Source organism: Microtus oregoni, unplaced genomic scaffold, assembly GCF_018167655.1.
Source record: "Microtus oregoni isolate MIOR12 unplaced genomic scaffold, Mior012 000010F_ref0000083, whole genome shotgun sequence".
Taxonomy (NCBI): Eukaryota; Metazoa; Chordata; class Mammalia; order Rodentia; family Cricetidae; genus Microtus; species Microtus oregoni.
Genome location: NW_024543069.1, coordinates 12,660,040 through 12,687,758, shown reverse-complemented (window position 1 = coordinate 12,687,758; position 27,719 = coordinate 12,660,040). Strand labels below are relative to the sequence as shown.

Sequence of the window (27,719 nt, the reverse complement as noted above, 5' to 3'; positions counted from 1 at the left end):
CTATGAACATAGTTGAGCACATGTCCTTGTGGCACGATTGAGCATCCTTTGGATATATACCCAAAAGTGGCATTGCTGGGTCTTGAGGAAGGTTGTTTCCTAATTTTCTGAGAAATTGCCATACCTTTATCCAAAGGGATTGTACCATTTTGCACTCCCACCAGCAATGCAGGAGTGGTCCCTTTACCCCACATCCTCTCCAGCATAAGTGGTCATCAGTGTTTTTGATCTTGGCTATTCTTACAGGTGTAAGATGGAATCTGAGTTGTTTTGATTTGCATTTCTCTGATGACTAAGGATGTTGAGCATTTCCTTAAGTGTTTTTCAGCCATTTTAGATTCCTCTGTTGAGAGTTGTCTGTTTAGGTCTGTGCCCCATTTTTTATTGGATTATTTGTTCTTTTATTGGATATTTGCTATTGAATTCTTTGTACATTTTGGAGATCAGACCTCTGTCTGATATGGGGTTGGTGAAAATCTTTCCCATTCTGTAAGCTGTCCTTTTGTCTTGTTTTCCATGTCCTTTGCTTTACAGATACTTCTCAGTTTCAGGGGGTCTCATTTATTAATTGTTTCTCTCAGTGTCTGTACTATTGGGGTTATATTTAGGATGTGGTCTTCTGTGCCAATACATTCAAGTGTACTTTCCACTTTCTCTTCTGTGAGGTTCAGTGTGGCTGGCTTTATGTTGAGGCCTTTGTTGATGTGGTTTTTAACGTTCCCTCTTTTGACCCAGGTTTGAATGAAGAGTTGGTCCAGCTGCTCCTCATCCGAGATGAGTTGCACACAGAGCAAGATGCCATGCTGGTGGACATAGAAGACTTAACCAGGTCAGTCTGGGCAAACCGAGGTTAAACTAAAGTTGTCACTGAGGGCAAGAATTATCTCTCTGTAGCTTAATTCCTTTTGTATCTAACTCACCAAGCAGCTGTTGACATTTGCCATTTAAAAGAGAGGAAGAGGCCCAAAGTCCCCTTTAGGAAACGCGTTATCTTTAATCTCTATGTTTAGGGCATGAATGCTTATGCTCCACCATACATGTGGAGGTCAAAGGACAACCTTGAGTGTCTGCCCTTGACTTCCTGTTGGAGACAAGGATCTCGTTCTCTGTTGGAAGCCCATCTATCTCCAGCTCCCATCTCATGGGAACAGTCCTGAGATGGCACAACATGCTACCTTGTCCAGCTTTCTGTGATACTCTAGTTGCTATTGTTTCTGTTGCTGCCACAATTGCTGTGACCAATGCAACTTAGCGGAGGAGAGAGTTTATATCATCTTACAGGTTATGGTCCATCACTGAAGGAAGTCGGGGCAAGAGCTCTAAGGCAGAAACCATGGAGGAACGCTGTTTGCTGGCTCCTTCACTGTCCTGCTCTCTCACGTTCATGCTGGGCTCACTTCTTCCTATGGTCCTGGACCACTTGCCTAGGGAATGGCGCCCCCCCCCACAGTGGGCTGGGCCTTCCTGCATCAATTAGCAATGGGGACAACTCCCACCCATCTGATCTTGGCAATTCCTCCATCAAAGCTTTCTTCTCAGATAACTCCAGGCTGTGATAGGTCAACAGTGAAAGGTAACAAGGCCCATGGTTCGAAACTCCAGTCCCTACACTTTCTAAATGAACCCTCTACTCACTGAGCTGACAGCTGTCACTCCACGGGGCAACAATTCTAGCCTAGAAGGACTTCATCCTGCAAAACTGTTCCCCCAAAGGCAGTTGATGCTCATCCACTCCATTCTGTTGTTCCTAGCACAGGAGTAACCACGTGGTGGGTGCCACAAAGAGATGCCAGCTGTTATGTGGCCCAGCTCTTGCTCATGACTGCCATGCTGGAAGGCAGGGGTCCTGGCATCTTTCCACTGCCTGGGTGCCGCCAGATTGTTCTCACCAGGGGAGGGGAGATGGGGAATGCTAAGATCTGAGTGTCAAGCTGGACATGGCACCAGCTGCCTTGCAGGTTAGAGGTAATGAATCAGGCTAGTGCTGGTCAGGGAATTCCACTTCTTCTTAGCAGCTCTTCTCTTAGGACAGCACACCATGCATACACAGACTGTATCATACGTCTGTGTTGCAGATGAGATACACATGATACACATGCACGTGAAACACTGCAAGTATCCCAGTGGTTTCAAGTGGACCGTGGCTCCTTTCCCAAGATAGTCCACATGCCGTTCTTAAACCTGGCGATCGCAATTGCTGCGAAGCCCAGACGTGTTGAGAGAGGAGAGAGAGGCTCCCAAGAAAGAACTTTGTTTATCACAATGGCATAAAGGCATTAAGGATGTGCCCCGGAAGCCCAAAAAACACAAGCAGTGCCAGCGCCCTCAGCCCTGCCATGGGACTTCACCTCGATGGGGAATATGTGGTAAAATGTGTTTCCAATCACGCAGTGTCACTGAAACAGTATTTGTAATGAACAAAAGCTGCGTGCTGTTGAGGCTCAGTTTTAAGACCCACAGTCAGCACTTGCCTCTGAAAGCCCAAAGGTGATGTCAGGAACTGTGCTTGATCTCTGCTCTCCCACCATGGCTAGTCTGGCTAACCAGCTTGCTCTGGGGCCCCCATCTCTGCCTTCTGAGACAGACTGCAATCACACCCAGACTACAATTACACTCACCCAGCATGTATGTGCACTGTGGGATCCAGACTCCGGTCCTAACGCTTGAATGGCAAGTGTTCTAGCCACTCCCCAAGCCCCCGTTCTGTGTGCTCTAAGTCATCCTACCCCTCATCTGAAAACCCAGATTCTACTGTTGCCACCTGGAGACCTATTGGGCCATCACACGTCAGCAACTATAGGGATCCCCATTCTATTGCCCGAGAATTCAAGAGTCGTGGAACTGAAAGGGTAGAAAATCAGCAGTGAAATACACAGCCAGGCCCTGTAGCTTACAAAAGAAGCCTGCGGCTTCCATAGGCTCCCAGCTATAGGTGGTGCCGGCACTCTTTGCTGAGGGAGACACTAAGGGAGACACACACACCCCCCCCTTTTCTCAAGGTGTTCAGCTTCATCTCAGTTTCTCGGTGGGCCTGTTGTGTAGACAGGGTGATTTAAAGACAGATCTTGGGGTCAGGAGATGAGGAGTCGCCAGCTTGGAGGTGACGGAGGAAGCTTTTCCATTGGAGCAGTGTTTTAATAGGCAGGGAGGTGGTGACCCCTTGAAACCCTCCACTTAGAGGGAGAAAGCCATCCTACTGTTACCACTGGGGTGGAGGGACCGCACATGGGGTCAGGGAGAACCAAAGGGTGCTTAGCCATTCCCAAGGGTAGTTAGTATCAGAGAGACTTCTGGGAAGTTTGCATCCCCAGTTTCCTCTGCCTGTTCTACCGTCATCATTATAGATGTCAGGTCAAATCCGGTCAGTTCTGCTCCTCTCGCCGGAAGTACCTGGGGATATTTCTAAGGCACAGATGCCTGGGTCCCACCCCCCAGAGACTCTGATTTAATTATTCTTGGCCTAGACTAGGAATTGGGCTTAAAAGTTTCCAGGTGATTTGAAAATTGCGTATATCTCTTTATTTAAGTTCTCTCTGCCCCTCTCCCCAAGAGCTTACTTCTTGGTAGATATTTTCCCCTGTGCTGACTGTCAGGACCCTACACCACCTCCTAACTCTGGTCAACTGTTATGACCTTGGAGTGCTTGATTCTAAAAGACCATCCCTGGAGACAGGCCCTGTGCCGCCGTGTTTCCCACACACAAGCCCATGGTGGGTGTTATAGAGGGGCACCAGCAGTCAGGATGCCAAGACCAGCTTGTGTCCCTCCTCTGGGTCCTCGCCACTGCCCATCCTCCCTGTGAGTATCATCACGCTGTCATAGTGGTTTGTTGTTTCTCCCCAGATGACGATAAATTCTCCGCCCTGAAAGCGGAGATGATACTATCTGAATTCTTTGTCGTGTCTCCAGAGCCTAGTACTGGGCCTACCATGCAAGTAGTAGGTCCTCTGTAATGGCTGCCCATAAAAAAGAAGTTTTTGCAAGGCTCGGATGAGGCACATCTTGTAAAGGACTTCAGTGTAAAAATGATTAATAAAGGGGTTGATTGAAATCCTTTCCCTCCTAAAACTTTAATGAAATCCTTCCTATATATGTCCCAAAAGAACATAACGCGCGCATTATTTTCTGAAGCCGTTTGCTGCCCCTTTTTCTTCCCTTTGCAGAAAGTCTCCCGAGGTGTGCCCCTGTGTACGCAAGCGCCTAGATGCACATTAAAACCAGAACTGTGATTCAATTAGCTGGAGTGAATCTCCATCACAGAACACCAGAACGTTCCTCGAATTGAATTTGCCCGAGATGCACACCGACTGCACTGTGAAAATGAGCCATAGCTCTTCATCCCCATCAATAGGGCCATGGCCTTCTTTGTGAGGGGGAGGGAAAGCCAAACACAGCCTTTCCCTGGGCTCCTGGATTGCTAAACGCGCCTTGCCGCTTGTTCCTGAGTTTCTGCATGTGGCAAGGATGCTGTTGTCACCGCCCCAGGTTTTGAAACTGCGTGTGGTTTGTCTTCTCTGCACCACAGATAGGAGACATTCTGCATGAAACCAGGGCTTTAGGTGTGGCGTCACCGGCTCCCCACATCCAGACAGCACACATGCTGTCCCCAAACCTTGATGACAGCTAGAAACCGCGGCCTTCATCTCTCACAATATTTGTCATTTCTTAAAATCCTTCTTCATAACATTTCACTTTGGCAGCCTGCAGATCCTACAGTTCTTTGGGTTGTGCCTGTTCAGGGGTTGCCAAGAACCTGGCCATTCATCCCCTCCTGTCCGCGTGGCCCACCTTCTGGATTGGCCGAGTTTCACATTGCACCCTCTTTGGCCCTGTTTTATTGTCGTAACTGTGCTCTTTGGATTAACTGGGGATGGGGAATTTGTGCTAACACGAGAAATACATCCACAGAGAGCTCTGCAGCACGTATTTGACGTAAGCTTTCGTAGGAGCAAGTTAGCTAGCTAGCTCCAGGTTCCTATCCGCCTCAGTTAATGCCTCAAATCATGTGCGTTTAAATGGTTGCTCAGCTAACACCCAGCCACTCAGTTGCAGCACCTGGTTTTGACTTGTTTTTCTTTTCTGGAGTAACCTGCTGGGGCATCCTTCTGTTCCTATCGAGCTGAGGTCCCACCTTTAATGTCCGGTTCCTCTCTGTTCTTCCTTCGCCATGGGTTCCCTTCCTGACTGTCTTCACTGGAATATTTTCCTCCAAAGACCCCACAGCCTTCCTCAGCCCCAGATGCAATGCCTGGCGTGTAGGAAACACAGATTCAGTATTCATCGAGGCAAGGATCCCAGATGCTCGCCTCTTGACATCTTTCAAACACAGCACTTTCTTCTTCACGGAATTAATATGTCAGCCTCACGTTAGTCCCGTGTGTCCCAAAACCAAGGGACCATAATCGGCTAATATAAAAACTAGGGCAGTTGTCATAAACCACGTATTGGGGTTATGTTTGTTTAGTCCAACCACAATGGGTTTATACGTTTCGGGGTAGGGCGTGTGGATTAGAAATGTGTGGATAAGAGGAACTGAGAAATGAAAGAAATACAGAGACGTAGGATAGAATAGACCCGGGAGGGCAGCTCAGTGAATACCGAATCCGGCTGCATTTATTTTCCACATGTTTATATACCCCAATCCAAAAGGGGAGGGGGGAGGCAAAAGACTGCTTTACCACGACACAAAGGACAACCACAACAGTTATTTGCTTCAATACTTGAGACGTCCAGCCGCTATTTCCTGAGTGAAGCTTTCTGTTGTTTTGGGCAGGATATGCAATGAATACACCTTAGACCCAAGTACCCTGTAGGTGCCCACTCCCTCTGTCAAACCTCCTGTTTTAAAATGAAGAAGAAGGAATAGGCTTGAATTCTCTGACCTTGGTTCAAGGTGGAGCAGGTCCACCTCTGCGGGTCCTCTTCACGTCCACAACCCCAAGTAACCACACCCTAGGTTAGGACATCTTGTTGTCCTAACAACTTTGAAAGAGCCAGAATAAGTTCAAACTCTCTGACCTTTAGTAAAGGTGAAACAGGGTTCACGTGTGTTTCACGCGGGTCGACTGAGCTTGGAGAGAGTGCTCTGCCAGGGCTAACCCGTATTTCACGCGAGTATATTATAACTGTTGGTTGAAAAGCAGTGCAGATCTTCATCGTGCTGAGTAACTGTATTCTTGATTTTGCAGACACGCTGAGAGTCAGCAGAAGCACCTGGCAGAGAAAATGCCCGCGAAGTGAAAAAGGGGTCATCCGCCAGAGGACGAGCTAGAATTTATTTTGCTTCTGTGGTTGTGAAAAAGAAAAAAAAAAAAAAAAAAAAAACGCTGTTGCTAAAGGCGGCTGGAAAACAGACATCAGTGTTAGTCATTGGTAATGTCCGAGCTTAACTGTCCCGTGACTGGCCTTCGCTTCTTAATTTATTTTAATTTTTTTTACTCCTGCCACTTAATATCGGGCCTTTTAATGAACTGTTGTTACCAGAAATGTACAGTACTTACACCACCAACAACCGTGGATGAGGAGAGAGCAGTTTGACTTTGTTTTATTGTTTAGAGACTTTAAGTTGGAGCGGTATTTTACCATTGACTCCTTTCATTCTCCACCGTGGTTTTGAAGCGGAACTGTAAATGACGGTGCTATACAAGTCAAAATACATGCCTGCCTCGTAGTGAAGTCGTAGCTCTCCATACTACGTATATTTTAATCAGTTTTCAACATTTCGTGAATGTTGGACTACCGGAGGTTCATTCTTAGACGTGTTATTAACATTCTCTTGGATCCACGTGGTTCCTTTGAAAGTTTTATGTATAAATATGTAAAATAAAAATTAAAACTTTGTTTCATATGATATGTCCTTTGGCTCACTAACAAAAACTGGCCGGGCCTCCTCGCCCCTTTCCCTTTGTGGCTGAATCCCCACAGGAAGTCCCCCGTGGTGAAAGCCGCCAGTTGTTGCAAAGGCAGCAAGGCAGGAGAGAGAACAGAACGTGGGGGATGTCAGAACCGGCATTTCTGGGGCTGACTAAGCTGCCCACTTGGAACATCACGAATTCCTTAATGACTGCTCATTTTGTTGGGGCCGAGGCAATCTGAGGCAGTCAAAACATTTACCAGTTTACCACATAGACAAACGGTGTTTGCAGTTTTTTTGTGGAACTCGGGACCTGTGATTACCTGTACACAACCGGGCCCTTTGGCATTCTCTCCTGAAGGTGGGGAGGGCTCACGGAGCACGCTCCTCTGCCTGGGGATGTATGAACACGTAGTAGTTGCTGGGTGTTAGCAGGACTGTGCTTGGGGATGTAGCTGTCTGCAAATGGCCCCTCTAATTCAGCTCCCTGGTTCATCAGGATAGACACAGGTGGAATCATTTTGCTGCTCTGTTGTTGGTGCCCTGTCTGAATTAAAGGCAGGCATTTGTCCAGGCTCCACAGGAAAACCAATGCAACCTGATGACCGTGTTTCTAAGGCTGCTTATTGGTGCTTATCATCTTGAAGCATTTTCACTGGTCTCAAAGTTTATCAGCTCTAAAGGAGGTTCTAGGCTGTTTCCTGGTAAGGAGAGAGTCAGAGTGTACCCTTAATTAGCTGGTGTGCACAGGTGGATTAAAAAACCATCAGCTGAGAGAGATGAGCAGTTCACCAGCCCAGCTACACCCCTCAGTCACCTGGTTTCTCTGTGAAGTCCACAGTATAAGGCAAGATGTAGCATGAATTCTAATTGGTTTTAATAATAAAAACCTGGAGTCAGCTATCAGGGATGAGAGCTGAAGGATCAAAGAAGCAGAGTTGCCAGCTACTAGAGAGTTCTTACCTCTGCCGATGCGCAGACCGAAGGGCAATCCTGTCCTCAGACTGCCTCCTCAGACTGCACTGAGCCCCTGTCTCCTCCCGCCTTATAGTCCTCTCTCCGCCCAGCCATATCACTCCTTTCTCCAACTCCCTAGTGCTGAGATTCAAGGCCTGTGACTCCCACGTGCTGGGATCACCTTTGTGTGAGCTGTTTCTCTTTTAGACTGGATCCATTTCAAGTAGCCCAGGGTGGCCTTGAACTAACAGAGACAGCGAGTATGCCCCAAGTCCTGAGGTTAAAGGTGTGTGCCACCACTGCCTGGACTCTTGTGTCTTAGCTCTGCACACTGATCTTCAGGCAAGCTTTATTTGTTAAAACACAAACAAAAAGGGGCTGGAGAGATGGCTCAGAAGAGCATTGCCTGCTCTACCAAAGGTCCTGAGTTCAATTCCCAGCAACCACATGGTGGCATACAACCATCTGTAATGGGGTCTAGTGCCCTCTTCTGGCCAGCAGGCATACACACCAGAATATTGTATACATAATAAATAAATATTTAAAAAAAACACACACAAACAAAATATCACTACAACAAGACTTCAGATACCATTATCCCATCCCCTTTTCTCAGATGGAATCAAGCATTGGGAGTCACCGAAGGCATCACTGTGGGTCATGTTTAGCAAAATGGACCATCTTATGTTGGAACACTCATCACTTTTTCATGGTCTTAGTCAGCACTTCCATTCCAAATAGAAAAAAGCATGCGTGCCTGACTGTGGCCCGGTGTGGCCAGGCCTGATTGCTGTTGACTATTGAACTCCACCCAGTTCTCTCTGCCATGCATCAAGCCCACAGCAGAAATCAGCAATCCACTGGCCCTTGGCTGCTCCCACGGGGCAGGCCTACGGCTCTCACATGCAGCTGTGCACACTGGTCTTACTGCAGCCTCGCTGTCTCTAGTAGTATAACATTGATTGATTGATTGATTGATTGATGATTGATTGAGGGTGAGTGGGCAGGTGCCACAGTGCATGGAGGGGACGACTTTCAGAAGCTGATTGTCTCCTTTCCACTCTGTGGCTTCCAGGCTTTGAGCTCAGGTCACCAGGCTTGGCAGCAAGCGCCTTTGCCCACTGAGCCATCTCATCTGCCCCTTGGTACCTGCTGAAGGTCCCCAAATGCTCATGTTGAGAACCCCCATCATAGAGTTTCTTTTCTAGCTTTTGTTAAACCACGTTTTTAGGTGTCAAGTAACTATTTTTTTTTCAGGCTATTATTTTGCACCTTTGGGAGAGTACGAGCTTAGAAAAAGCATGAGCAATACCTCTGCCCAAGCAAGAGAGAGTAGTTGGTCCATCTATGCCTCCCGCTCCGACTCCCGCAGCTGGAGATGACGCTGGAGCTCACTTGCCAAGAAAGACAGTCTTAATTTTTAAAACCCTTGCCAGGATTAACCAACTCCGATAAACTTGAGGAAGGTCTCCTGTCTTAAGGAATGCACTCTCCGTAGCTACGCCCACACAGCTGAAGAAATCCACAGCCTCTTCACCCATCCCCCAGCCCATAACTATCACTAAAGAACGCCAACTCAGGAAGAAAAAAAATCCAGGAGAATGCACCAAAAGGGGCCTCTCGAGATACTCCCGGGCCAGTCTTGCTAACATTAAAGTGGTTCTCAAGACCCCTGAGAATTTCAAAGGGGGACACTCTCGTTTTGCTGGTAGCCACTTCACGCCCTTTCCTTGCCCCAGGAGACTCACCTCCAATGGTAATCTTTCCAGGCCTTCTCAGTCCGTCTGCTGAGGTGTGCCAATGAAGACTGGGCTAATCTCAGCAGCATCCTCACCCACACTAGGTCACCCTTCCACAGAGAACTAGGATGCCTGCAAGTTAAGCCAGCTAGGTGAATTGACTCAAAGATAGTTCACCGCCTCTCTTTCCCATATGAAGGGGGAGGGGGACACTCAAGAGTACTCAGGCCCTAGGGCCAGGTCTGGCTAAGAAATGCTCTACCAGCTTCCTAGGAGTGTGATCGATCTCAAGAGAGCCACTGAGGCTCTGTGTCTTGTCACCTGTTAATGCTGTCTCTGGAACCACCGCCAAGACTGGACAGAACAACCATGTTCATAAAAGCACCCGGCATTCACAAGAAGCGCGATGAGAACCACTGAATGTACAAAGTGGAGATGCTGACGGAAAACATTAATCCAGCCACGTCCGTGTTCAGTCTTCCTCCCTCCAAATATCCATGCCAGGCCATGGGGTGTACTTGGATAACCCTTCCTCTGTACCTGCATGTAGTAGGAGCAGCAGCGGGCTGCGTCCCGCCACCCGGCTAGCTTTACGCGAAATAATAACACAGAAACTGTATTCTCTTAAACCCTGCTTGGCCCATTAGCTCTATCCTCTCACTGGCCAACTCTCACATCTTGATTAACCCACCTCAAACAATCTGTGTAGCACCACGAGGTGCTGACCCACCAGGAAGGATCCTAACCTGCGTCCATCTTGGCGAGAAGAGCTACAGCGTCTGCCTGAATCTGCTTTCTTTCTCCCAGAATTCTGTTCTGTCTACTCCGCCTACCTAATTTTCTGTCCTATCAGGCCAAGCAGTTTCTTTATTAATTAACCAATGAAAGCAACAGATAGATACAAGACCCACCTCCATCACCTGCATAAACAGATACACATGTGTAGGCTTTGTGTTCCAATTCGTTCCTACAAAGTGGGGTTCCATAAAACAGCACTCTGCGACTTGCTCTGTCCCTGGAAGCGCACACCCATTAAATACAGGAATGTGGTGTTTGCTTCTGAGTCTGCATTGTTTTGCTCAATGCGATAATTTCCATTTCCGTCTCTTTCTGCAAACGTGCAGGCACTTTTTTAAACTGTACGTCCACGCCATTTAACCGCGGGTCCAAGCTATTGTTTTTCAGCTGCGTAAAATCCCTGTGCTGCTGGCAAGTGCTTTACTCAGCCAGTCCCCTTTCCTTGGGGGAGCTTTCCAGAATCCTGCCACTACGTCATATTTTTGCTTCCGTCTGTGCTGCCCTTTTACTGTCACCTAGTGTTCGGGTTCCACCTCAGAGTACCGGGAACTGTCACAGGGAAGGCCACTGCAGAGACGTTTGACACTTTGCAACAGCGTTAGACCTCCGTCTGACAAACGCACAGCTCAGTTCACCTTTAAACGCCGAGCCTGAATGACTCTTTGGTGCTGAAACTCTCTCACACCTGCCTCCACAGCCTACAAGAGTTCTGTCAGACTTTTCTGTTTCTCGTTGAAGAGCAGAGGCAATCCTGCCTCACTTGAGTAAATGCAGCTCTCGGCAAAGAACTGAGCTGACACCTGTCCTCACTTGAAGACACTCGGATTGACTGACGCCTCTCCCCTCTTCCTAATGGGCAGTGCCTCGTAGCTGAGCGATGTGCCCTGTAGATTGGCTTTCGCTTGGGTTCCTCTCACAGGTGTCAGGCTTAATTACAGTGATTGGTTCATTTTTCTCCCTTAAGTACTTGGCCTTAAACCCTTATCTGTTGATTTCTTCTACTGAATCTGTCATCTCTAATGGGTATGCCCATCACAGATATAGCTATCCATCTACTAAAATCCACGTCTCTCTATGTCCATCATTTCAGAATTGCCCGTAGGATATAGCTCATCAGAGAGAGACCTTCCCAGCTCCCTATCTAAGGTGACTCCATGAGTAATTGATTTTTTTTTCCCCTATATATTGTGAGTGACTGACTGTGATGTGTCTTAGTTCCAGCTTAGGCACTGAAGAGGATCTGCCCCAGCATCTTGCTCCTCACACCAGCTGCAACCCCAAGGTCCTAGAAGATGTCAGAGCCACAAGATGGAAGGAGCGTGGGTTCCTGAGTCGCAGCCTGCTGTTCTAGTAGGCTTCCCCTTCGGGTGTTACAGGAGTGAGGAAGAGAAAGTGGCATCTGAACTAACATACTCTTAGCTGAATCTGTCTTTTAAATGAGTGTTACCCCAGTAAATATAGGCCCTCAGTAAGGGCAACCATACTTAAGAAAGACCTAGAAAACCAGTTCTGGCCTCTGAGAAGAAACTGTTAACCAATATACCACAGTGTTGTTTCATTTTTCTGGAAAATGAGTCACGATTTCTATCCATTAACCTCAGCTTAGTTTAAATCCCATTTCCCATTCTGTCTTCTGCCCCTGGGGCAGAAACCATAAGAAGATCAAGGCAAGATTTATGAACAAACAATCCTTCCTAGAAATAAGAATACAGATTGTATAATGATGTTATGACTGCAAGAGGTCTCTGATAGCCATCTTGGAAAGCCTAGATTCCTCTAATCCTTGTGACCACACTGATTATTTCGGTCCCAGCTGAATTCTGAGCAGTACAAAATGCCATTTGCACCGATGCTCACTTATTTCGTCTACACTACGACACGGCGCGTTCATTCTGACATAGGTTGGGGTGATGAGTTTTTCCGGATATTTTAGTTGAAGCTTTTGGTCGGTTGTCAGTATGAAATAATATCAGCAATTTATGAATTAATCACCTGACTGTATAAAATGAAAATAAGAAACCAAAGGGCTTTCCCGTCTGGAGCTTTGGTTTACGAAGAATTGCCAAAAGTGGTTGGTTGCAGTGAGTTCTCTTGCAGAACACACTTCTTTGTACGTTTCTCTTCTGGGTTCCCATTGAGCTCCAGTCATTGAGCAGGTCCTCGCTTTAAAGGTTAGGAAATCCATTTCCCTGCACCAGGCTAAAGTACAAAGTAGACGGGGGATGGTTATGGGGAAAGTGATTCTGGTTTCACAGTCCGGACTCAACTTTAGTTTTGATTATTTACAAGATTCCTTCATCCTTTATATTTAATCAATATTTTGTTTTCTGGCTTCTTAGAAACTAGACTGTGGGTTCTGACTACAGCAAGGCACAGTGAGGGTAGAAATGGGTCCCTTAATTTTTCGCTTCATAAAGTTACCTCCTTCCTGATGTCATTTCTCAGAAGAAATCACAGCCCGTAGTGACACACCATCTCCCCTTATGTGTGGGCTCTTTTGGTCTCTGAGCATCGCTGTGTGTTACGCATGGCATTTTAATAGGCCTAGCGCCCATCACCTCTCAAACAGTTTACGGAGAAGACAGTAAGGATGCTATCAGGAGACGGGGCTTTTCTGTTTATCGCAAAACATCCATTTTCTTTTTCCAGTGAACTAAAAGACGCTTGTCCCCAATGATAAGAGTTTATTATAAAGCATGTCACTATCTCAGACACAGGTCAGACCGAGAGCGGAGCACCAGGCAGCTCTGTCAGACCGAGCAACTTCTTCAGTACCATTTTCTAAACTATAATTATATAATTTCTCCCATTCCCTTTCTTCCCTCCAAGCCCTCCTATTTATCCATCCTCGTCCTTTCTCAAATTCTTGGCCTCTTTTTCACTATACACACACACACACACACACACACATATATATATATATACATGCATGTGTGTACACACATATTATGTATATCCATACATATATGTATTCCTATATACATAAACACAGTCTGTACAATGTCACCTGTATGTACATGATCTCAGGGAAGATTGCATGGTCTTAGATAACCAGTGGAGAGGGGAGATTCTTCCCTGGAAAAACCATAGCTCCATGCTCAGCATTCTCCAGTTGGCCACAGTTCTTGTGTCTATGGCTGAGGTGCCCTACTAAACAACTCTTTAAGGGAAGTAATGAGTGCTTCAGAAAAATCACTGGAAGTGGGGATGTTTGCAAGTCAGCCCGTGAGAGTCATAAACCCATTTCCGGCTAAACCAAGAGTGGGCGTGAAATGGCGCATGGGCCTTTCTGGAGTTCCCAGGCAGTGTTACACAATGCAAGGTAGAGTGTGGGGTTTGCATGGAAACCCAGCTTCAATGGTCAGGTCTCCCCCAAGAGCAGAAGAAGGAACCTAGCCAAACACAAGGAGTGGGGAGAATGGAAATGTGACTCAGTGCAAGGCCTGGGCACCCGGTGGCACCTCTAGACCTTGTCAGCTTCATCTGAGGCCTCGCCACAGCAGTTTCCTCTAAACACACCTTGGTACGTTGAACTGTCAGGCCAAGCAACCTATCGCTGGATGAAACCTGTTGGTGAGAGAGCCGGAAGATCAAAGCCTACCTTTCATCAGTCTGCAGTTGCCAAGGAAACAGTCTCTAGTCAGCACAGTGGTACCCACTGACCTGAGCCCACCCAGTTCCAGGATCCAGAAGGCATTTGTCAAAGGTGGCTGAATAATTGCACATATTGTAGGCGGCACATAAACAACCAAAAGCCTCTTTTGCTGCGGCTTGACTATAGCCCAGTGGAGAGAACTTGTCTAGCATACAGAGGTGTCCAATCTCCTTGATTGTGTGGTGAAAAGTCTTGAGTGCTCCCTCCCCAAGCTGATCTTAGGGCCTGTCTCCTCCCAAACACTAACGCACACATTATTTGAGTAATATAAATCAATGTAACTTAGGAAGAAGAGACAAAACCAGTAATGAAAAAAAGAGAACGCTAAGGGGCTGATTAACGCCATTTTTTTGGCTATACTTCAAGTTTAGTGTTCATTTGCATCGTCTATAAAGGAGCCCTAGGCAAACCATCTTCCTTTTAATTCTGAATTCTTTGCCTTGCTTTTTGTCTTTCTTGTTTCTTTTCTAATCAGCGTAGTCCCCTGATTTGCATAGATGATGTGTCAATAATGTAGTAAGAATGTCCTAGCTAAGCCACTAAAAAAAAAAAAAATGCCCACTTCCTTCTTTTAGTATGCATATATGTATCATTTCCTCAATCGTGCTTTTTGTGAAGGACTGGGGGGCTACAGAATCGTAGAAGCCTTGGTTGGTGTCTTAACACTATTGACTACTCCTGTCAAACATCACCAATGCCTTGACGACGCACGCCAGGACCCTCTGGACGGACACGCTGAGTCCAGATGGACGCCCTTCTCAGGATTTTGAAACTGAAGGGAAGATGCTCATGTAGAAATGCATGCAGTTGCCTTTAGTCTGACCAAGCAGACCAGTTGCATTGCTTTCCCAGTGCACCAGAAAATGAAAGGCAGACCTCAGGACTTCTTCAGAGTTCTAAGACCAGTACTCCTTGCCATTCCCATCTCAGATTTGCCCCAAGCTAGAGACTGAAAGGGTTTTCACTGGGAATTCCTTGGGCTTCGGTTTCCAGGCCAGTTATGCATGCCATCACAAACAGGGACAGTTCTCGACCCACTGCAGATAAGGAACCGTTAGGAAAACAGCGGCTTCGCCCCTCAAAACTCTGCAGCCAAAATCAGAAACAGGGTGAACTGTGTGAGAACGTCATCCTCCAAAATTCTGGCTGAGAACAGAAGATAGGTTTGGTGAGACTAGTATTAGCGACATCTGCAAAGAAGGGAAGAGGACATCAAAGTGATTCCGTGTGTTCATAGTGTATAATGGGAAAACTTGGACTACCATGATTACACACATCCTGCCAGGGGTCACGAAAGCACGTAGGGACCAGGCTGATAAAAGTAATCAAAAGGATGAAACAAGTTAATGGTAAGGCCATGGGGATGATAACAGACTGAGGGGATTCATAGCCAAGCAAATGCTAGCTTCGTCTGTGTGCTGAGCTGACCTGATTTCTACCACACTCCTTCTGAGACTTCAAAACAGTCTTGGTTTATCCATGGATGGTGGCACACACCTATAGCTCCCAAAGTTGGGAGTCAGAGGACTGTCAAGTATCTGAAAGTTGCCTGGGCTATAGAGGGCTTCAGACCAGCTATGGATGCAGAATAAGAACGTGGCTTAAGAAAACACCCATAGTTCCAGAGAATTCTGATAGGGAGCTTGTCCAACATTCACAAGGACCTGGCCTCATCCCCAGTGTCACATAAAAAGAGACACGGTAGCAGGCACTTGGGAGGTAGAGGAAGGGTGATCAGGGGTCCAAAGTCATGCTAAAGTGCACAGGGAGTTTGGAGCTACCCTTGGACACATGAGGCCCTGTTGCAGAGGAAATTTAATTATTAATTTTCATTAATTATATGAAAATAAATCTAGATTCTGAGAAGAACACATTTCTCCTACCAAGCAATGCTTGGCAGGACGGCATTAATCACTGAAAATCTCTTTAAAGTCTCAACAGAACTCGCATTTACTGATATTTGTCGTGTTATCCAATGACAGCTTTGGGAGCACAAGACAGATGCTTCTTTGTGACGTCGGTACCAGGAATACTCGACTTTCCCTGATGCTCTTTGATAAAGCTGCGGTTTCGACACGGGCTTCCAGGAAGCAATGAGTAAGCTTGCCGTCTGTCTCTGGCACACTGAGTAAAGGCTCCAGGTAACAGTCTTGACTTTGTTGCATTATTACTCTAAGTTGCTTCAAATTATTTTTCGGGAACCAAGAGAGTTGCCTAAGGAAGTCAATCTATCTTTGACTTGTCTGTTTTTAACTCACGTATTTATCTATTAACTCAGGCCTGGCTGGCTACTTGGCATTCAGAATCTTCTCCCAGGGCAGCACCTGGGGCAGGGAGCTGCCAGAGGTGGAAGTCTCTTTTCAAGACCATGGGAATAAGACTCAAGTCCTGCTATCAATTAGACCTCTGCAAGCATCTGTGTCATGTTTCCTGCATACATACAATAAAACATGTCATATCATATCATATCAAATATATATATATATATATACACACATATATGACATTTCTCCCATACAGACTCCTCAATATAGTCCCCTCCTAACTTGGTTTCCTTCCTTCCTTCCTTCCTTCCTTCCTGCCTTCCTGCCTTCCTGCCTTCCTTCCTGCCTGCCTTCCTTCTTTCTCCCTTTTCTCCTTCCTCCTTCCCTCCCTCCCTCTGTGGCTTAGTCCCCTCTGCTTCCACTGTCTTCCTCCTTCAGTAACTGCTCCCTCATTTTCTAGGTTTTCCTGCTCCCTGTGCACAGGGAACATCATTTGTCTTTGCTTCTTTACTTCCATTTCAGCAAATGACACTTACCTGGATATACATATAATTTACAGGACCGAATGAGTAAATGAATGTCCCGTATTATCCTACTGGGAAATCCTACTTCTCGCCTCTCAGCTTCCTTGCATCATTTCTTCCTTCAGTTCTGAGGCAAACACATCTGCTTAAACTTTTATATATGTCTTAAAAATTGCTTTTTTTAATGTGTGTGTGTGTGTGTGTGTGTGTGTGTGTGTGTAGCCACACGTTTCAAGGTGTATTCAGGGAGGTCACAGGACAATTTTTAAGTTCTCTCCTTCTACCTGGTGGGTCCTGGGGGGTTGAACTCAGGTTGTCAGACTTAACAGGAAGCACCTTTACCCGCTAAGCCATCTCACTGGCCCCACACTCCGTGTCTTCTCAGATGAAGGCCCCAAGCCGTTGTAAGGCAGTCAATCTTTTCATAAGATCTTGAACAAGACCTAGTTCTAACGTATGTTAGGCATACTGATTATCAGAACCTAGTGTGCTTTATCAGTGAGTTACAAAATTTTAGGCACTTTTAAAAGAGGAAATAAATCATGTATCATAAACTGACCATCCTCAGGTATCCAAACATACATGAGGGTAGCAATACTCAGAACTCCATCAATGGTTTTGAGTGTAGGTGGCTGAGACTTTGTAGCTATCTGAGAAGAGAGTTTCAACTTCCTGACTGTCTTGTGTACATTTTTGGTTGTTCCTGTTGATCATCAGGGTGAGACTTTGGATTTAGCCTTGATAGACAGTGGATTCCCTCTGCAGAGGCAAGTCTCATGCTGTGGCTTTAGGTTGCTTTTCAGTGTTCAAATGACCTAATTGATCCTGGAACAGGTGGGGAGTCAGTCCAGAACACAGGTAGAAATAAGGTGATCTTTCCTTTACCTCTTTTGGGGAACTAACCAGTTTTCTTACAGCCCCAAAAAGTTATTGAAACTTCCCAGAGATGTTCATCTCACCCCCAGGAAACACTTCAGGTCTTTTCACAACACTTCATTATCTCATATGATTACAGAATTTTCCTAGGAACAAGGAAAGGCAAGCTGGTGTGATCTTTATTTTGCAGAAAGGGAAATATATCTAGGGGGTAAGAAGGGCATTTCCCAAAGCCTCACAGTAACCATAGGATCAGAATTAGATGGCCACGTGTGTAAGTTTGTATCACTGGGCCACTTCTTTGCAAATCACCCCCCCCAAAATAAAACGGCATATTCCCTACTCATGTTTAAGCCGGCCTCAAATTTTCTGCCCTATGTTTAAAGAATTGCAAATAACATTATTTCCACAATTTCCTAAATGTAAAAAGAATTAAATATATCTCACATTGCCAGCCGTGTGTGCCCTCTAGATGCATACAGTGAGATGTGGATTCTAGAGCCATTGGATCATGAGATCCAGTTTGAAAAGTGGACTGAGTGTGTGATTGACAGCAGACCGCTTGCCTAGCCTGCCTGAGGCTCCAGGTTCTGCTTCCCGCAGACTTTAAGAAAATATGTTTGTGTATGTATATAAGCATACATACATGCAAATATCTATACATATATGTGAATTCTTTTCTAATCAGAGAGAAAGAACATTTATTTGCTAGAAGACAAAACTTTTTTTTTTCCTATTCTACTTTCTCCTCATATTTCATTCCTAATTGTCTCTGTGCTTCTCTTTTGGAAATGTTTTCTTTCTCTATCAAACTTTTTTATATGAATAAAATCACTTTAAAAAGTGCCTCCACTTACTAAACTGTGTCCCTGGCCCCGTTTCTCCTTTTCTTGAAGTGGCCAATAAAAGGACGGCTGGCCCGGTAAGGTGACTTTCTTTTTAAGTTCCTTTGAATCGCAGGAAAATAACTAGGTCATTCAGAATGACTGCATCCTCACCCCAGAATGTGGTTTCTTGTTTTCAGTCTGAACAGTTGTGAATGGGATGTTTCATGAATGGGCGGCATCCACAGTTTCATAGTGAATTTCACACCTGGAGTCTGGACCAGAGAGGCTAAATTTCCCATCAGGGATTAGCAGGATGACGGTCAGGAAGGTTCCTGTGTTCTGAGGTCTTAGGGTCTGCCTTCTGCTCCAGAGGGAAATCCCTGCGGTCAGATAAGGAGGTTCCTCGGAAGAAAAAAAAACAAAAAACAAAGTCGTTTAGCTACATTGGCACAAATGGAAACCGAAGACCCAAACAAAGAAAGTGTTTCTAAGAAAGGAGTTCGCTTTGGTTTTCATGCCTGTCCCGTGGTTTCACTTTTCATTTCTGTGGCATTTGGGTGAGGAGACATTGTCTGAATAGTTCCTGCTGATGGCATTCTTAACAAGAATCCCTGGAAACACTGCGGAGTAGAGGCTGAACTAACTCCCAAGAGGAGGTCAGCTTATAGCTGGCCTTCAGGCTGCAGGGAGCTCTCCCAGATTCTTGGCTCTATGGCTGGCTTACCTCCCTTGTATCCTGGGCCTGGGATTCCCACTTGCTTGTAGAGGTCTCTGCTACAGAGGTCCAAAGTCATGTCAAGCCTGTTCCCACTGTCATTGCCCCTACAACGTCCCACCCTCCGCTTCTTCCTGCTAAGCAAGTAGCCGCACTTTCCATCAGGGAATCCAAGCCTAAAACTTGGAGCTGATGTTGGACACATCCGTTGTCTGTCAGCAGTTCCAATGCAGCCATCACCAGGTCCTCCTCCTTCTCCTCCTCCTGCTGCTGCTGCTGCTGCTTCTGCTGCCTCCAAGCCGTACTTTCCTCCTGAGCAGGTCGAGCACCAAAGCCTTCTGGGCATTTGTTAGTTCTCTCCAGGGCCACTATAAAACCTCCTCAAAGTGCCATTCTCTGTGAGTCACCTTTCATTCATCCTTGACAATGTCCCTTGTGATCTTTTCAAATGGAAAACACAAATACTCACCCTTCCGCTCCTGCGGTAGCTATGGCAACCAGGGCAGCTACAGAACACGATGGCAGAAGCTGGTTAAGTCTTTGAACCTAACCTGGCATTCCAACCCTGCTACAGTCTTTGGCAATGGGATAGGAACCTGTATTTTATATTTTACCACGAGGCTCATGGCCTACCAGCAAGGCTGCAGCATGTCTGTCTCCGGCAGCAGCTTCATGGCTTCTCTCTGACTCCAGCCTTCTTTCTCCCAGCATTCTGTTTACTTTTCCCCACCTAGCTCTGTTCCCCTATAGCTCTGCTATAGGCCCAAAGCAGTTTCTTTATTCATGAATGGTAATCACAGCATACAGAGGAAAATCCCACAGCAAGCCCACCTTCTTTTAGAACCTGGGACCAGCAGCCCAGAGATGGCACCCACTTACCATGGGCTGGGCCTTCCCCTATTAATCACTAAATGAGAAAATGCCTTACAGCTGGATCTCAAGGAGGCATTTCCTTAGCTGAGGCTTCTTCCTTTGATGACTCTTAGCTGGGTCAACTTGACATGCAAAGCCACCCAGTACACCAAGAAGCTGAACAAAGGAGAGTTACTTATTATGAAACCTAGATTGTAGACATCCCCTGGGGTGGACCAAGTCAGTGCATCATCTCTCTAGAACACAATGACAAAACCAGACAATATTGTCACTAAGGATTTCAGGGCTCGTCCCTGGAAGCTGGCCAGGAGCAGACTAGAAGCTGAGAAGCAGTTCCTTGCCCGTGAGGAACTGCTACAGTTGGTCAGAGTCTAAATTATGTGAGTGTTCACCCGGTCGAAGCCACTTCCTCCCAGATTGTCAGGGGACATCTGACCTCGGTGGCAAGCGCAAAGGGAAGGCCATTGCTTCGGTAACTTGATGGAGCCCTTATTGGGGAATGTCACAGAAGAGGACAGCTGAGAATTCCAACAGGGAGTTAGTTGGTGGGACTTGTAAAATCCCCCACGTATGCAGCCATCTGAATAATACAGATCAGAAGAGATCCCCCTGGCCTAAGGTTGGGGCTTTGCAAAGGAGATTCAGAAGGTAGGTGGAGTACCCGCGGGCCCATGAAGGGCTTCCTAAGGAGATAAGAATGCTATTCATGGCAATGCACCTCACCTCCCAACTCAGGTTGGCTCAGCTCCTCACACAATTGTTGGTCAGTAACGTTGTCCACTGTAAAGTTCCCCTGGAAGAAAACTCAATACAGTCAAATGACTGATGTATTCTTTGCTCTGAGAATTTCATGTATGGTATGTTTGTAGAAATGAGTGTTCACAAGAGATGAGTTAAATGAATGATCTGCAAAAGTATCTTCAGATTGTGTGTGTGTGTGTGTGTCTAACTCCTGCCTCTGAAGAGTTGCTTCCCTTGCTTCTGGTCTCTGTGGACATTGCATTCACATACACACCCATACACACAATGTTAAAGTAATAAAAATAAATATATTTTTTAAAATGTACATGGTGTATTTATAAGGTAGTTAATAACCTCTCCAGGTAGATCAAAAGCTAAAACCTAATTCTTGTCCATTCCCAACAGAATCTTGATATGGAGGCCTTCTGACCGAAGACAGCTGCTTATAGAATCGTATACAGTTGGAATCCTGAGACAGAGCTGAAAGATCAACAAGACTTTGTTGTTGGAGACACTGGCATACTGTATTTGAAACAGTGTAGCAAATCTAGTGTTTCTCTTATATCCAGAGAGAAAGATTTCTTTATGAATATATCAAAATGGCAGCATAGGAACAAACACATATTAGGTTGGTGCCCGGGATCTGGAGCCAAATTCCTTCAGATTGAACCCTTGCCCCCAAGCATACCCTTTCTCTGTGTTGTCTGAACTCTTGGGCAGCTTCCACAAGCTTCCTTCGCCTTGCCTGCAACAGCTGTACAGTGAGGAACAGGGTGTGGTTAATAAAAGCTTTCCCTAGAGGGGTTGGTTTGTGCGGCACTTCTTTGAATTGTGCCTGACCCAAAATATCAGTTTAATAAATGTTACTTCTTATTAATATCTTTAATCATCACTATTTCTAGGGTTCCTCAGTGTATCCCTGGTAAGAAGCCGTTGGCCAGAAGAATCTTCTGGTCAGCCCTGGACCTCAGCAGGGCTGATGTCCCTTGTTCCTGGGTCTCAGGCCCCTAACCACCTGCAACTCCTTCCAGCTGAGCATCCAAGAATCACAGGTCTCCTGGCTTGGGTGTGTCCAGCCTTTCTATTCAGGTCTTGTAGCCTCACCCCTGCCCAGGCAGCTCAGTGGGTTTATTGGCTTGCCAAAGTTCACATGATTCCCTGGTAGATAGATGAGTACTTGCTTGAATTTTGGACGCCTGATCATGGCCAGTGCTCACTGAGATAACACTTGGGAGCCCCAGAATCTTACTAGACCTCATAGATTTGCCTTTCTAATCATCTGAACTAACCAGTCAAAACTCAGTTGAAAGCAAAAAGCCCATGTGTTCCCATACTCTTCGTACGGAGAAAAATTGTGATTACTAATTGACTATAGTTCTTGCTTATGGATGTGTTACCTACTACGGGATATTTGAAACACCTCTCCAACATTTAGAAATACGTGCCAATCCCTTTTGAGAGACTGAAACATACAAGACATACTAACAGCCTTTGTCACGCTGGATCTCACGTTCATATATTAGGACATAAATGTAGATCTATGCCCTATAAATTTACTTGATAAGATCAAGGTTTAGGTCTAGGGCAATTGCTCAGTGGGTAAGAGATTTTGCTCTGCAAACATGTGGACCTGAGTTGCAACCCATAATTCCCAGGTAAAAAAGTCAAACATGGTGGTACATGCCTGCAACCCAAGCACTGAGGGGTGGAGACAAGAGCTTGCTGTCAGCCAGCCTAGCCAAAAAACAGAGAGCTTCGCTTTTAGTGACGGGCCGTTTCAAGGTAATAAGGTGGGGAGTAAGAGAGGGAGGCATTGGACCACCGTTCTGGCCTTTGCACAGGTATGCAGGATGCAGGGGTACACGCACCAGCATACTCTCATGTACATACAGCATGCATGCACGCACACCCCAAGATTAAGGCACCAAAGCAAAGAATAGCAGTGCAGTAGGAAAGCAAAATGTATAAGGTGGTCTACGGTTCAGTCAGTGAGCACAGGATACAAATGTCTTCATCTACCAGGCAGCTATGTGAATCAAAGCCCCGAGCCTTCTCTTCCATCTGGAGAGCAGGGATAACAGGAATGTCTGTCTCCTGCAGTAGTTCTAGGAAGTGAAAGGCGTGTGTATGACATCCTTAGAACAGTGTTCCCCACATCTCTGATGCTTTTGGTCTTCAGCTATTGCTGCTCTCACTATTTACAGTCAGGGCCACCGTGTGCCATCTACCAAGGCATAGAACTCTAATTGGCCACGAGAACTTAACACTAAACAGCGTTCATCTTTAAGATGCAAACCCACGTTAATTTTAATCAAGAAGGTAAGTTACAGGGTTGTCAGTGGTTTCAATACAATTCGTCCTTTCACTAACAAAAGAAAAGCATGAATTTTCAAATATGTGACTTTGATCCAAATAAATGTTGAAGAAGAACAGGGTTCCCTCCTTTCAGATGACCCTAGCTTGTGTCAAGTTGACATAGAACTAGCCAGGACAATGAGTAACCCACTATTGACAAAGGAGAAAGATAAAACTTAAGGGGTAAACTGATGTTTCCCCCTCATTTCCTCCCTTTAAAAAAAATCAGAAAGACACATTAACAAACAGCCTTGTTCTTAGGGGATTAAATTGCACCTTTTTATTCAATAATTCAGTCACCAAGCACTTCCTCAAGCTCGCACAGCTTGTGTTAGGATGTGGTACTGTGGGGAAGCGCAGGCGTGCTCACATTCTCCCAGGACAGGCATCTTAGTAAGAAAAATAAACTAAGTTTGAAAGTATTTTTTAGCAAGTTGTAAAAGAATTACAACTTTCTATTGATGCTGTGGCTAAATAAATAAAAACTTAAGGCCGGGTAGCGAGCATCCATAGCAAAGTGCTTGTCTGGCTTGAGCATCCTGTGGGTTTATTCTCTAGCAGCACGCATACACACGCGTGTGCACACATGTCTACAGACATATGGGTTGCGTTGGATTGTTACGCATTGTTAATATATGCGTGGCTTATGTTTGAATACTCGTGGCCAGTGAAGAGTCCAGGAATAAGAATATAGAATGTAGGTTCCAGAAATAAGAATGTAGAAATAAGCAAATATAAAGTTGTAAGTCTAGGAGCATGAGAGCAGACTCTCAGCAGCTCTCTCAACAGCTTTAGGATTAACTGTTAACAGCGGGTTACTTTGCTTTATAACCCATAGCTTCATCTGCAAGGCTAAAGTGACCCTCTGCAAACTGAGGGTCCGCTTTTAGATAACTCCCCCTAAGCCACTCCTGACCAGCGATTGACATGAGCTGAGTTAACCTTTAAATGGTGGGTTGTATGTGACTTTTTGGTTATGCATTTCCCTGCCACGTAAAACTGGCCGTATCAGAGAGTGTAGCGCTTTGGTAAACCCCATCAGAAAGTGCCAGAGAGAAACAATGGTCTAAATATAAACACTAGTTTAACTAAAAAATACTGTTAATGAAACTTGTAAAAAAAAAAAGCAATTTATATCCGAGTTTTACCTTGAGATTGTAAAAATTCTTTTGTTTATGCCTAGTGCTTGCTTCTTGCTATAAAAAGGGGAGTCCTGAAACTGCCCATTGCCTTGGCTATAGAAGTCCAATCTCTGGCTGTGGTCACAGCTATAGCTGATAAGCTTCGTGTGCCCCCATGGAGATTTTTTTCTTTTTCTGGAATAAAATTTGCTTCTGGTTTAATAGACTTTCGTGGTCTAGCCCACATCCATCGTTGCACGACCTCTGGACCCAGTAGCGAGTTGTTGCTAGTTCAAGTCTGTCTTTTGTGGTACTGAGCAATAAACAAACACACACACACAAAATGCTTGTAAAAACTACTCTCTAGATTTATATTCTATGGACTACTATCTCTCATTTACACACACACACACACACACACATACACACACACACATACACACACATACACACACACATACACACACACACACATACACACACACATACACACACACATACACACACACATACACACACACACATACACACACATACACACACATACACACACACACACATACACACACATACACACACACATACACACACACATACACACACACATACACACACACATACACACACACATACACACACACATACACACACATACACACACATACACACACACACATACACACACACACACACACAGCAGATCTTTAGTTTCATTCTTTAATCCAAATTCAGCCAGATTCAATTCTTCTTTTCTCGGTATTTCTTACTCAGGGACAAGTCATTGGGAAAATTTCCAAAAAAATTCAAACAAAGACATTCATGGCACTTTGAACCTGGCACCTTTGCTGGCCTGTCCTCTTGAAGGGCAGGAAACTCTCCCTTCCTTGTTAGTGTGTGGTTCCCTCTCGTTACTCAACAAATGGAGGCAGGTAGTCTGGGAGAGGAACCGAGAGGATCAAGAGGAACTCTCAAATAGCAATAGTCAGCAGAATCCCATGTTCAGAGCCAAAGACACGGCCTGTAGACCCAACCACGATGTACAAGGAGGTGACTGTGAAATCAGGCAGTACAAGGACCAAAAGCCCCTGCAGCCACTGAGTGCCCAAACAGCTGAGGACACTGAGGTTCGCTGGGGTGTAGATTTAAGGGGCGTGAAAGCCTGACTTCATCCATGGCATCACACGGTGGGGGTTTTCTACCAATTCTTCTCTATTTTAATGATTTACTTTGTGTGCATTGGTGTTTCACCTGCATGTTTGTCTATGTGAGGGTGTCGGAGGGAACTGGAGTTATAGAAAGTTGTGAGTTGCCATGAAGGTAGGGGCTAGGAATTGAACCAGATCCCCTGGATGATCAACCAGTACTCTTAACTGCTGAGCCATCTCTCCAGTCCCCTCTCTGCCAATTCTTGAAGCTCACCCACAGAAAGAAAATTACATAGAGCGTGACCTGAGTATTCTTCACGACCATAAACAGATTTTAGTATCAATGTTCCTTAAATGACTCCAAGTACATGTTAAAGTAATATCAAGTATTTGAGTTCAGTGTGTTCTAAAAAGCTTTGAAAATTACAGAATAAGTTTTTTTTTTTTGAGTCAATAAAACTTATTGCTTGTTTTGGTCAACAGCCTCATCAACCATAGGTAGCAAATTTAATGTACTCAGTTGAACAGAATACAGAAGCATTATAGAAAAACTGAACTGACCCATCTGTGGCCTAACCTTGACTGCGGGCTCTAAGCGCCTCTGCTATGGATTTGATGAGATTGACAGGACTCAGGTGATGGATTGACAGGACTCCGGTGATGGATTGACAGGACTCCGGTGATGAAATGGCAATGCTTTGTTACACTCAGCTGCTGGAAGACAGGATTGTCATTTCAGGAAGGGTTTTAGGCTCAATATTTTAGAGCCCTGTTTTTAAAATTCAAACTTTTCTGTTATGTTAGTTCAAGCATGATAGAAAGAGAGAAGAGGAGAGGAAGAAGGGAGAAGGAAAGGAAATATAAAACCTGTTGTTTGTGTCAAAGGTAGTCCGCCAGAAATCCCCCCCCCCCCTTGTAAAACTTTTGTTTAAGAAAGGGCCTCCCTGGTTCTGGAACTTGACAGCCTAGCGACCCTCCTTTTCCCTATTTCTTTGTTTCTTTTGCACAGATGATTTTTAGAACCAGTCAATCTTGAAAGACCATGAGGTCAGACCCCATCCGATAGAAATGAGACACAGTCTCCACCTGCATCACTGTAAAACCAAGTGAACTTCCTGTCCCAGGTGCTTGGTAACCAGGCTTCAATGGCGGCAGTTGTTCATATGTTTCCTTGTGCTAAATCAAGATTACTCTTTATTTCTAACAGAAGGAAAAAAAAAGAAAGAGAAAGGGGGAGAGAAAATAGACACATTCCATCCAGTTTTAATAAAGAAGTGTTTTGCAAACAAGTTTTCAATTGAAGTATTTTTAAATAATTAAAATATAATTAAAAATAATTAAAAATTAATGTTTGCTAAGAGTGATGTAAAAACTAGTAGTATCATGAAGCAAAACAAAATGAAGAAAGCATAAATTAAGATTTTTAAAATTTTTATTTTATTTCCTCATTAAAATACAATTACATCCCTGCCCCACACTCCGGCCATGCTCATCACTCCTCTCACACTCATGGACTCTTCTTCTTTAATTATTATTGTGACATGTATGTGTGTGTGAATAAATGAATAGCTATACGAACTCAACCTGCTGAATCCATTTAGCATTGTTTGGATGTGTATATTTTCAGGAATGACCACTTGGTACTGGGCAGCCAAATGGAAAGATGATTCTCTATCTCCCAATAGTCACTAATTGCCTGTACCTTTTCATAGGGGCGGAGCCCTCTGCCATCCCTCCCCCCCCCATCCACATAGGCATGACAACTGGTGTTCAGGTCTTGTTTAGGCAGCCATATTGTTGAGATTTCATGGTGGTAGCTTCCCTATCATATTAAAAAAAAAATCCTGCAGCAGACTTTCTGGTATTTTACGATCCTCCTGCCCACACCTCTGATATTCTCTGAGCCTTAGGTGCAGAAGATATATTGTAAATGTACCTGTTGGGGTTCGGCACCCTACGGTCAGCCACTCTCCACATTTTGATCAGTTGTAGTTTTCTGTAATGGTCTCCGTCTGGTGCAAAGAGAAGTTTCTCTGATGACTGGAGAGCAGTTCATTTAGCTGTGGGTATAAGGACGACTATTTAAAGTGCGGTTAGAGATTATGCTGGTCTAGAAAAATGGTAGTGGTAGGCTATCCTCTACCACAGGAGGTTGGCTAAGTTGATAATACCAGGCATGACTCTCCTCCTGTTGAGTGGGCCTCCAAGTAGACAGCTGTCAATCACCACCAAGCTGTAGGAGCCACTATAGACCCTTTAGGGATATCTTGCTATGT

General features: G+C 45.3%; 1 protein-coding gene across 4 annotated transcripts in view; it reads left to right on the top strand.

Moving 5' to 3' along the window:
- LOC121452801 (IQCJ-SCHIP1 readthrough transcript protein) overlaps positions 1-6,301 on the top strand; it is a 642,993-nt gene extending 636,692 nt beyond the window's left edge. For all 4 annotated transcript variants that reach the window (XM_041659063.1, XM_041659064.1, XM_041659066.1 and 1 more), the window contains 2 exons: positions 736-829; positions 6,189-6,301. In XM_041659063.1, coding sequence (XP_041514997.1) covers positions 736-829; positions 6,189-6,240 — 146 coding nt within the window. In that variant the 3' untranslated portion in view covers positions 6,241-6,301. The remainder of the gene's footprint in view (positions 1-735; positions 830-6,188) is intronic.
- The last annotated feature ends 21,418 nt before the right edge of the window (positions 6,302-27,719 follow it).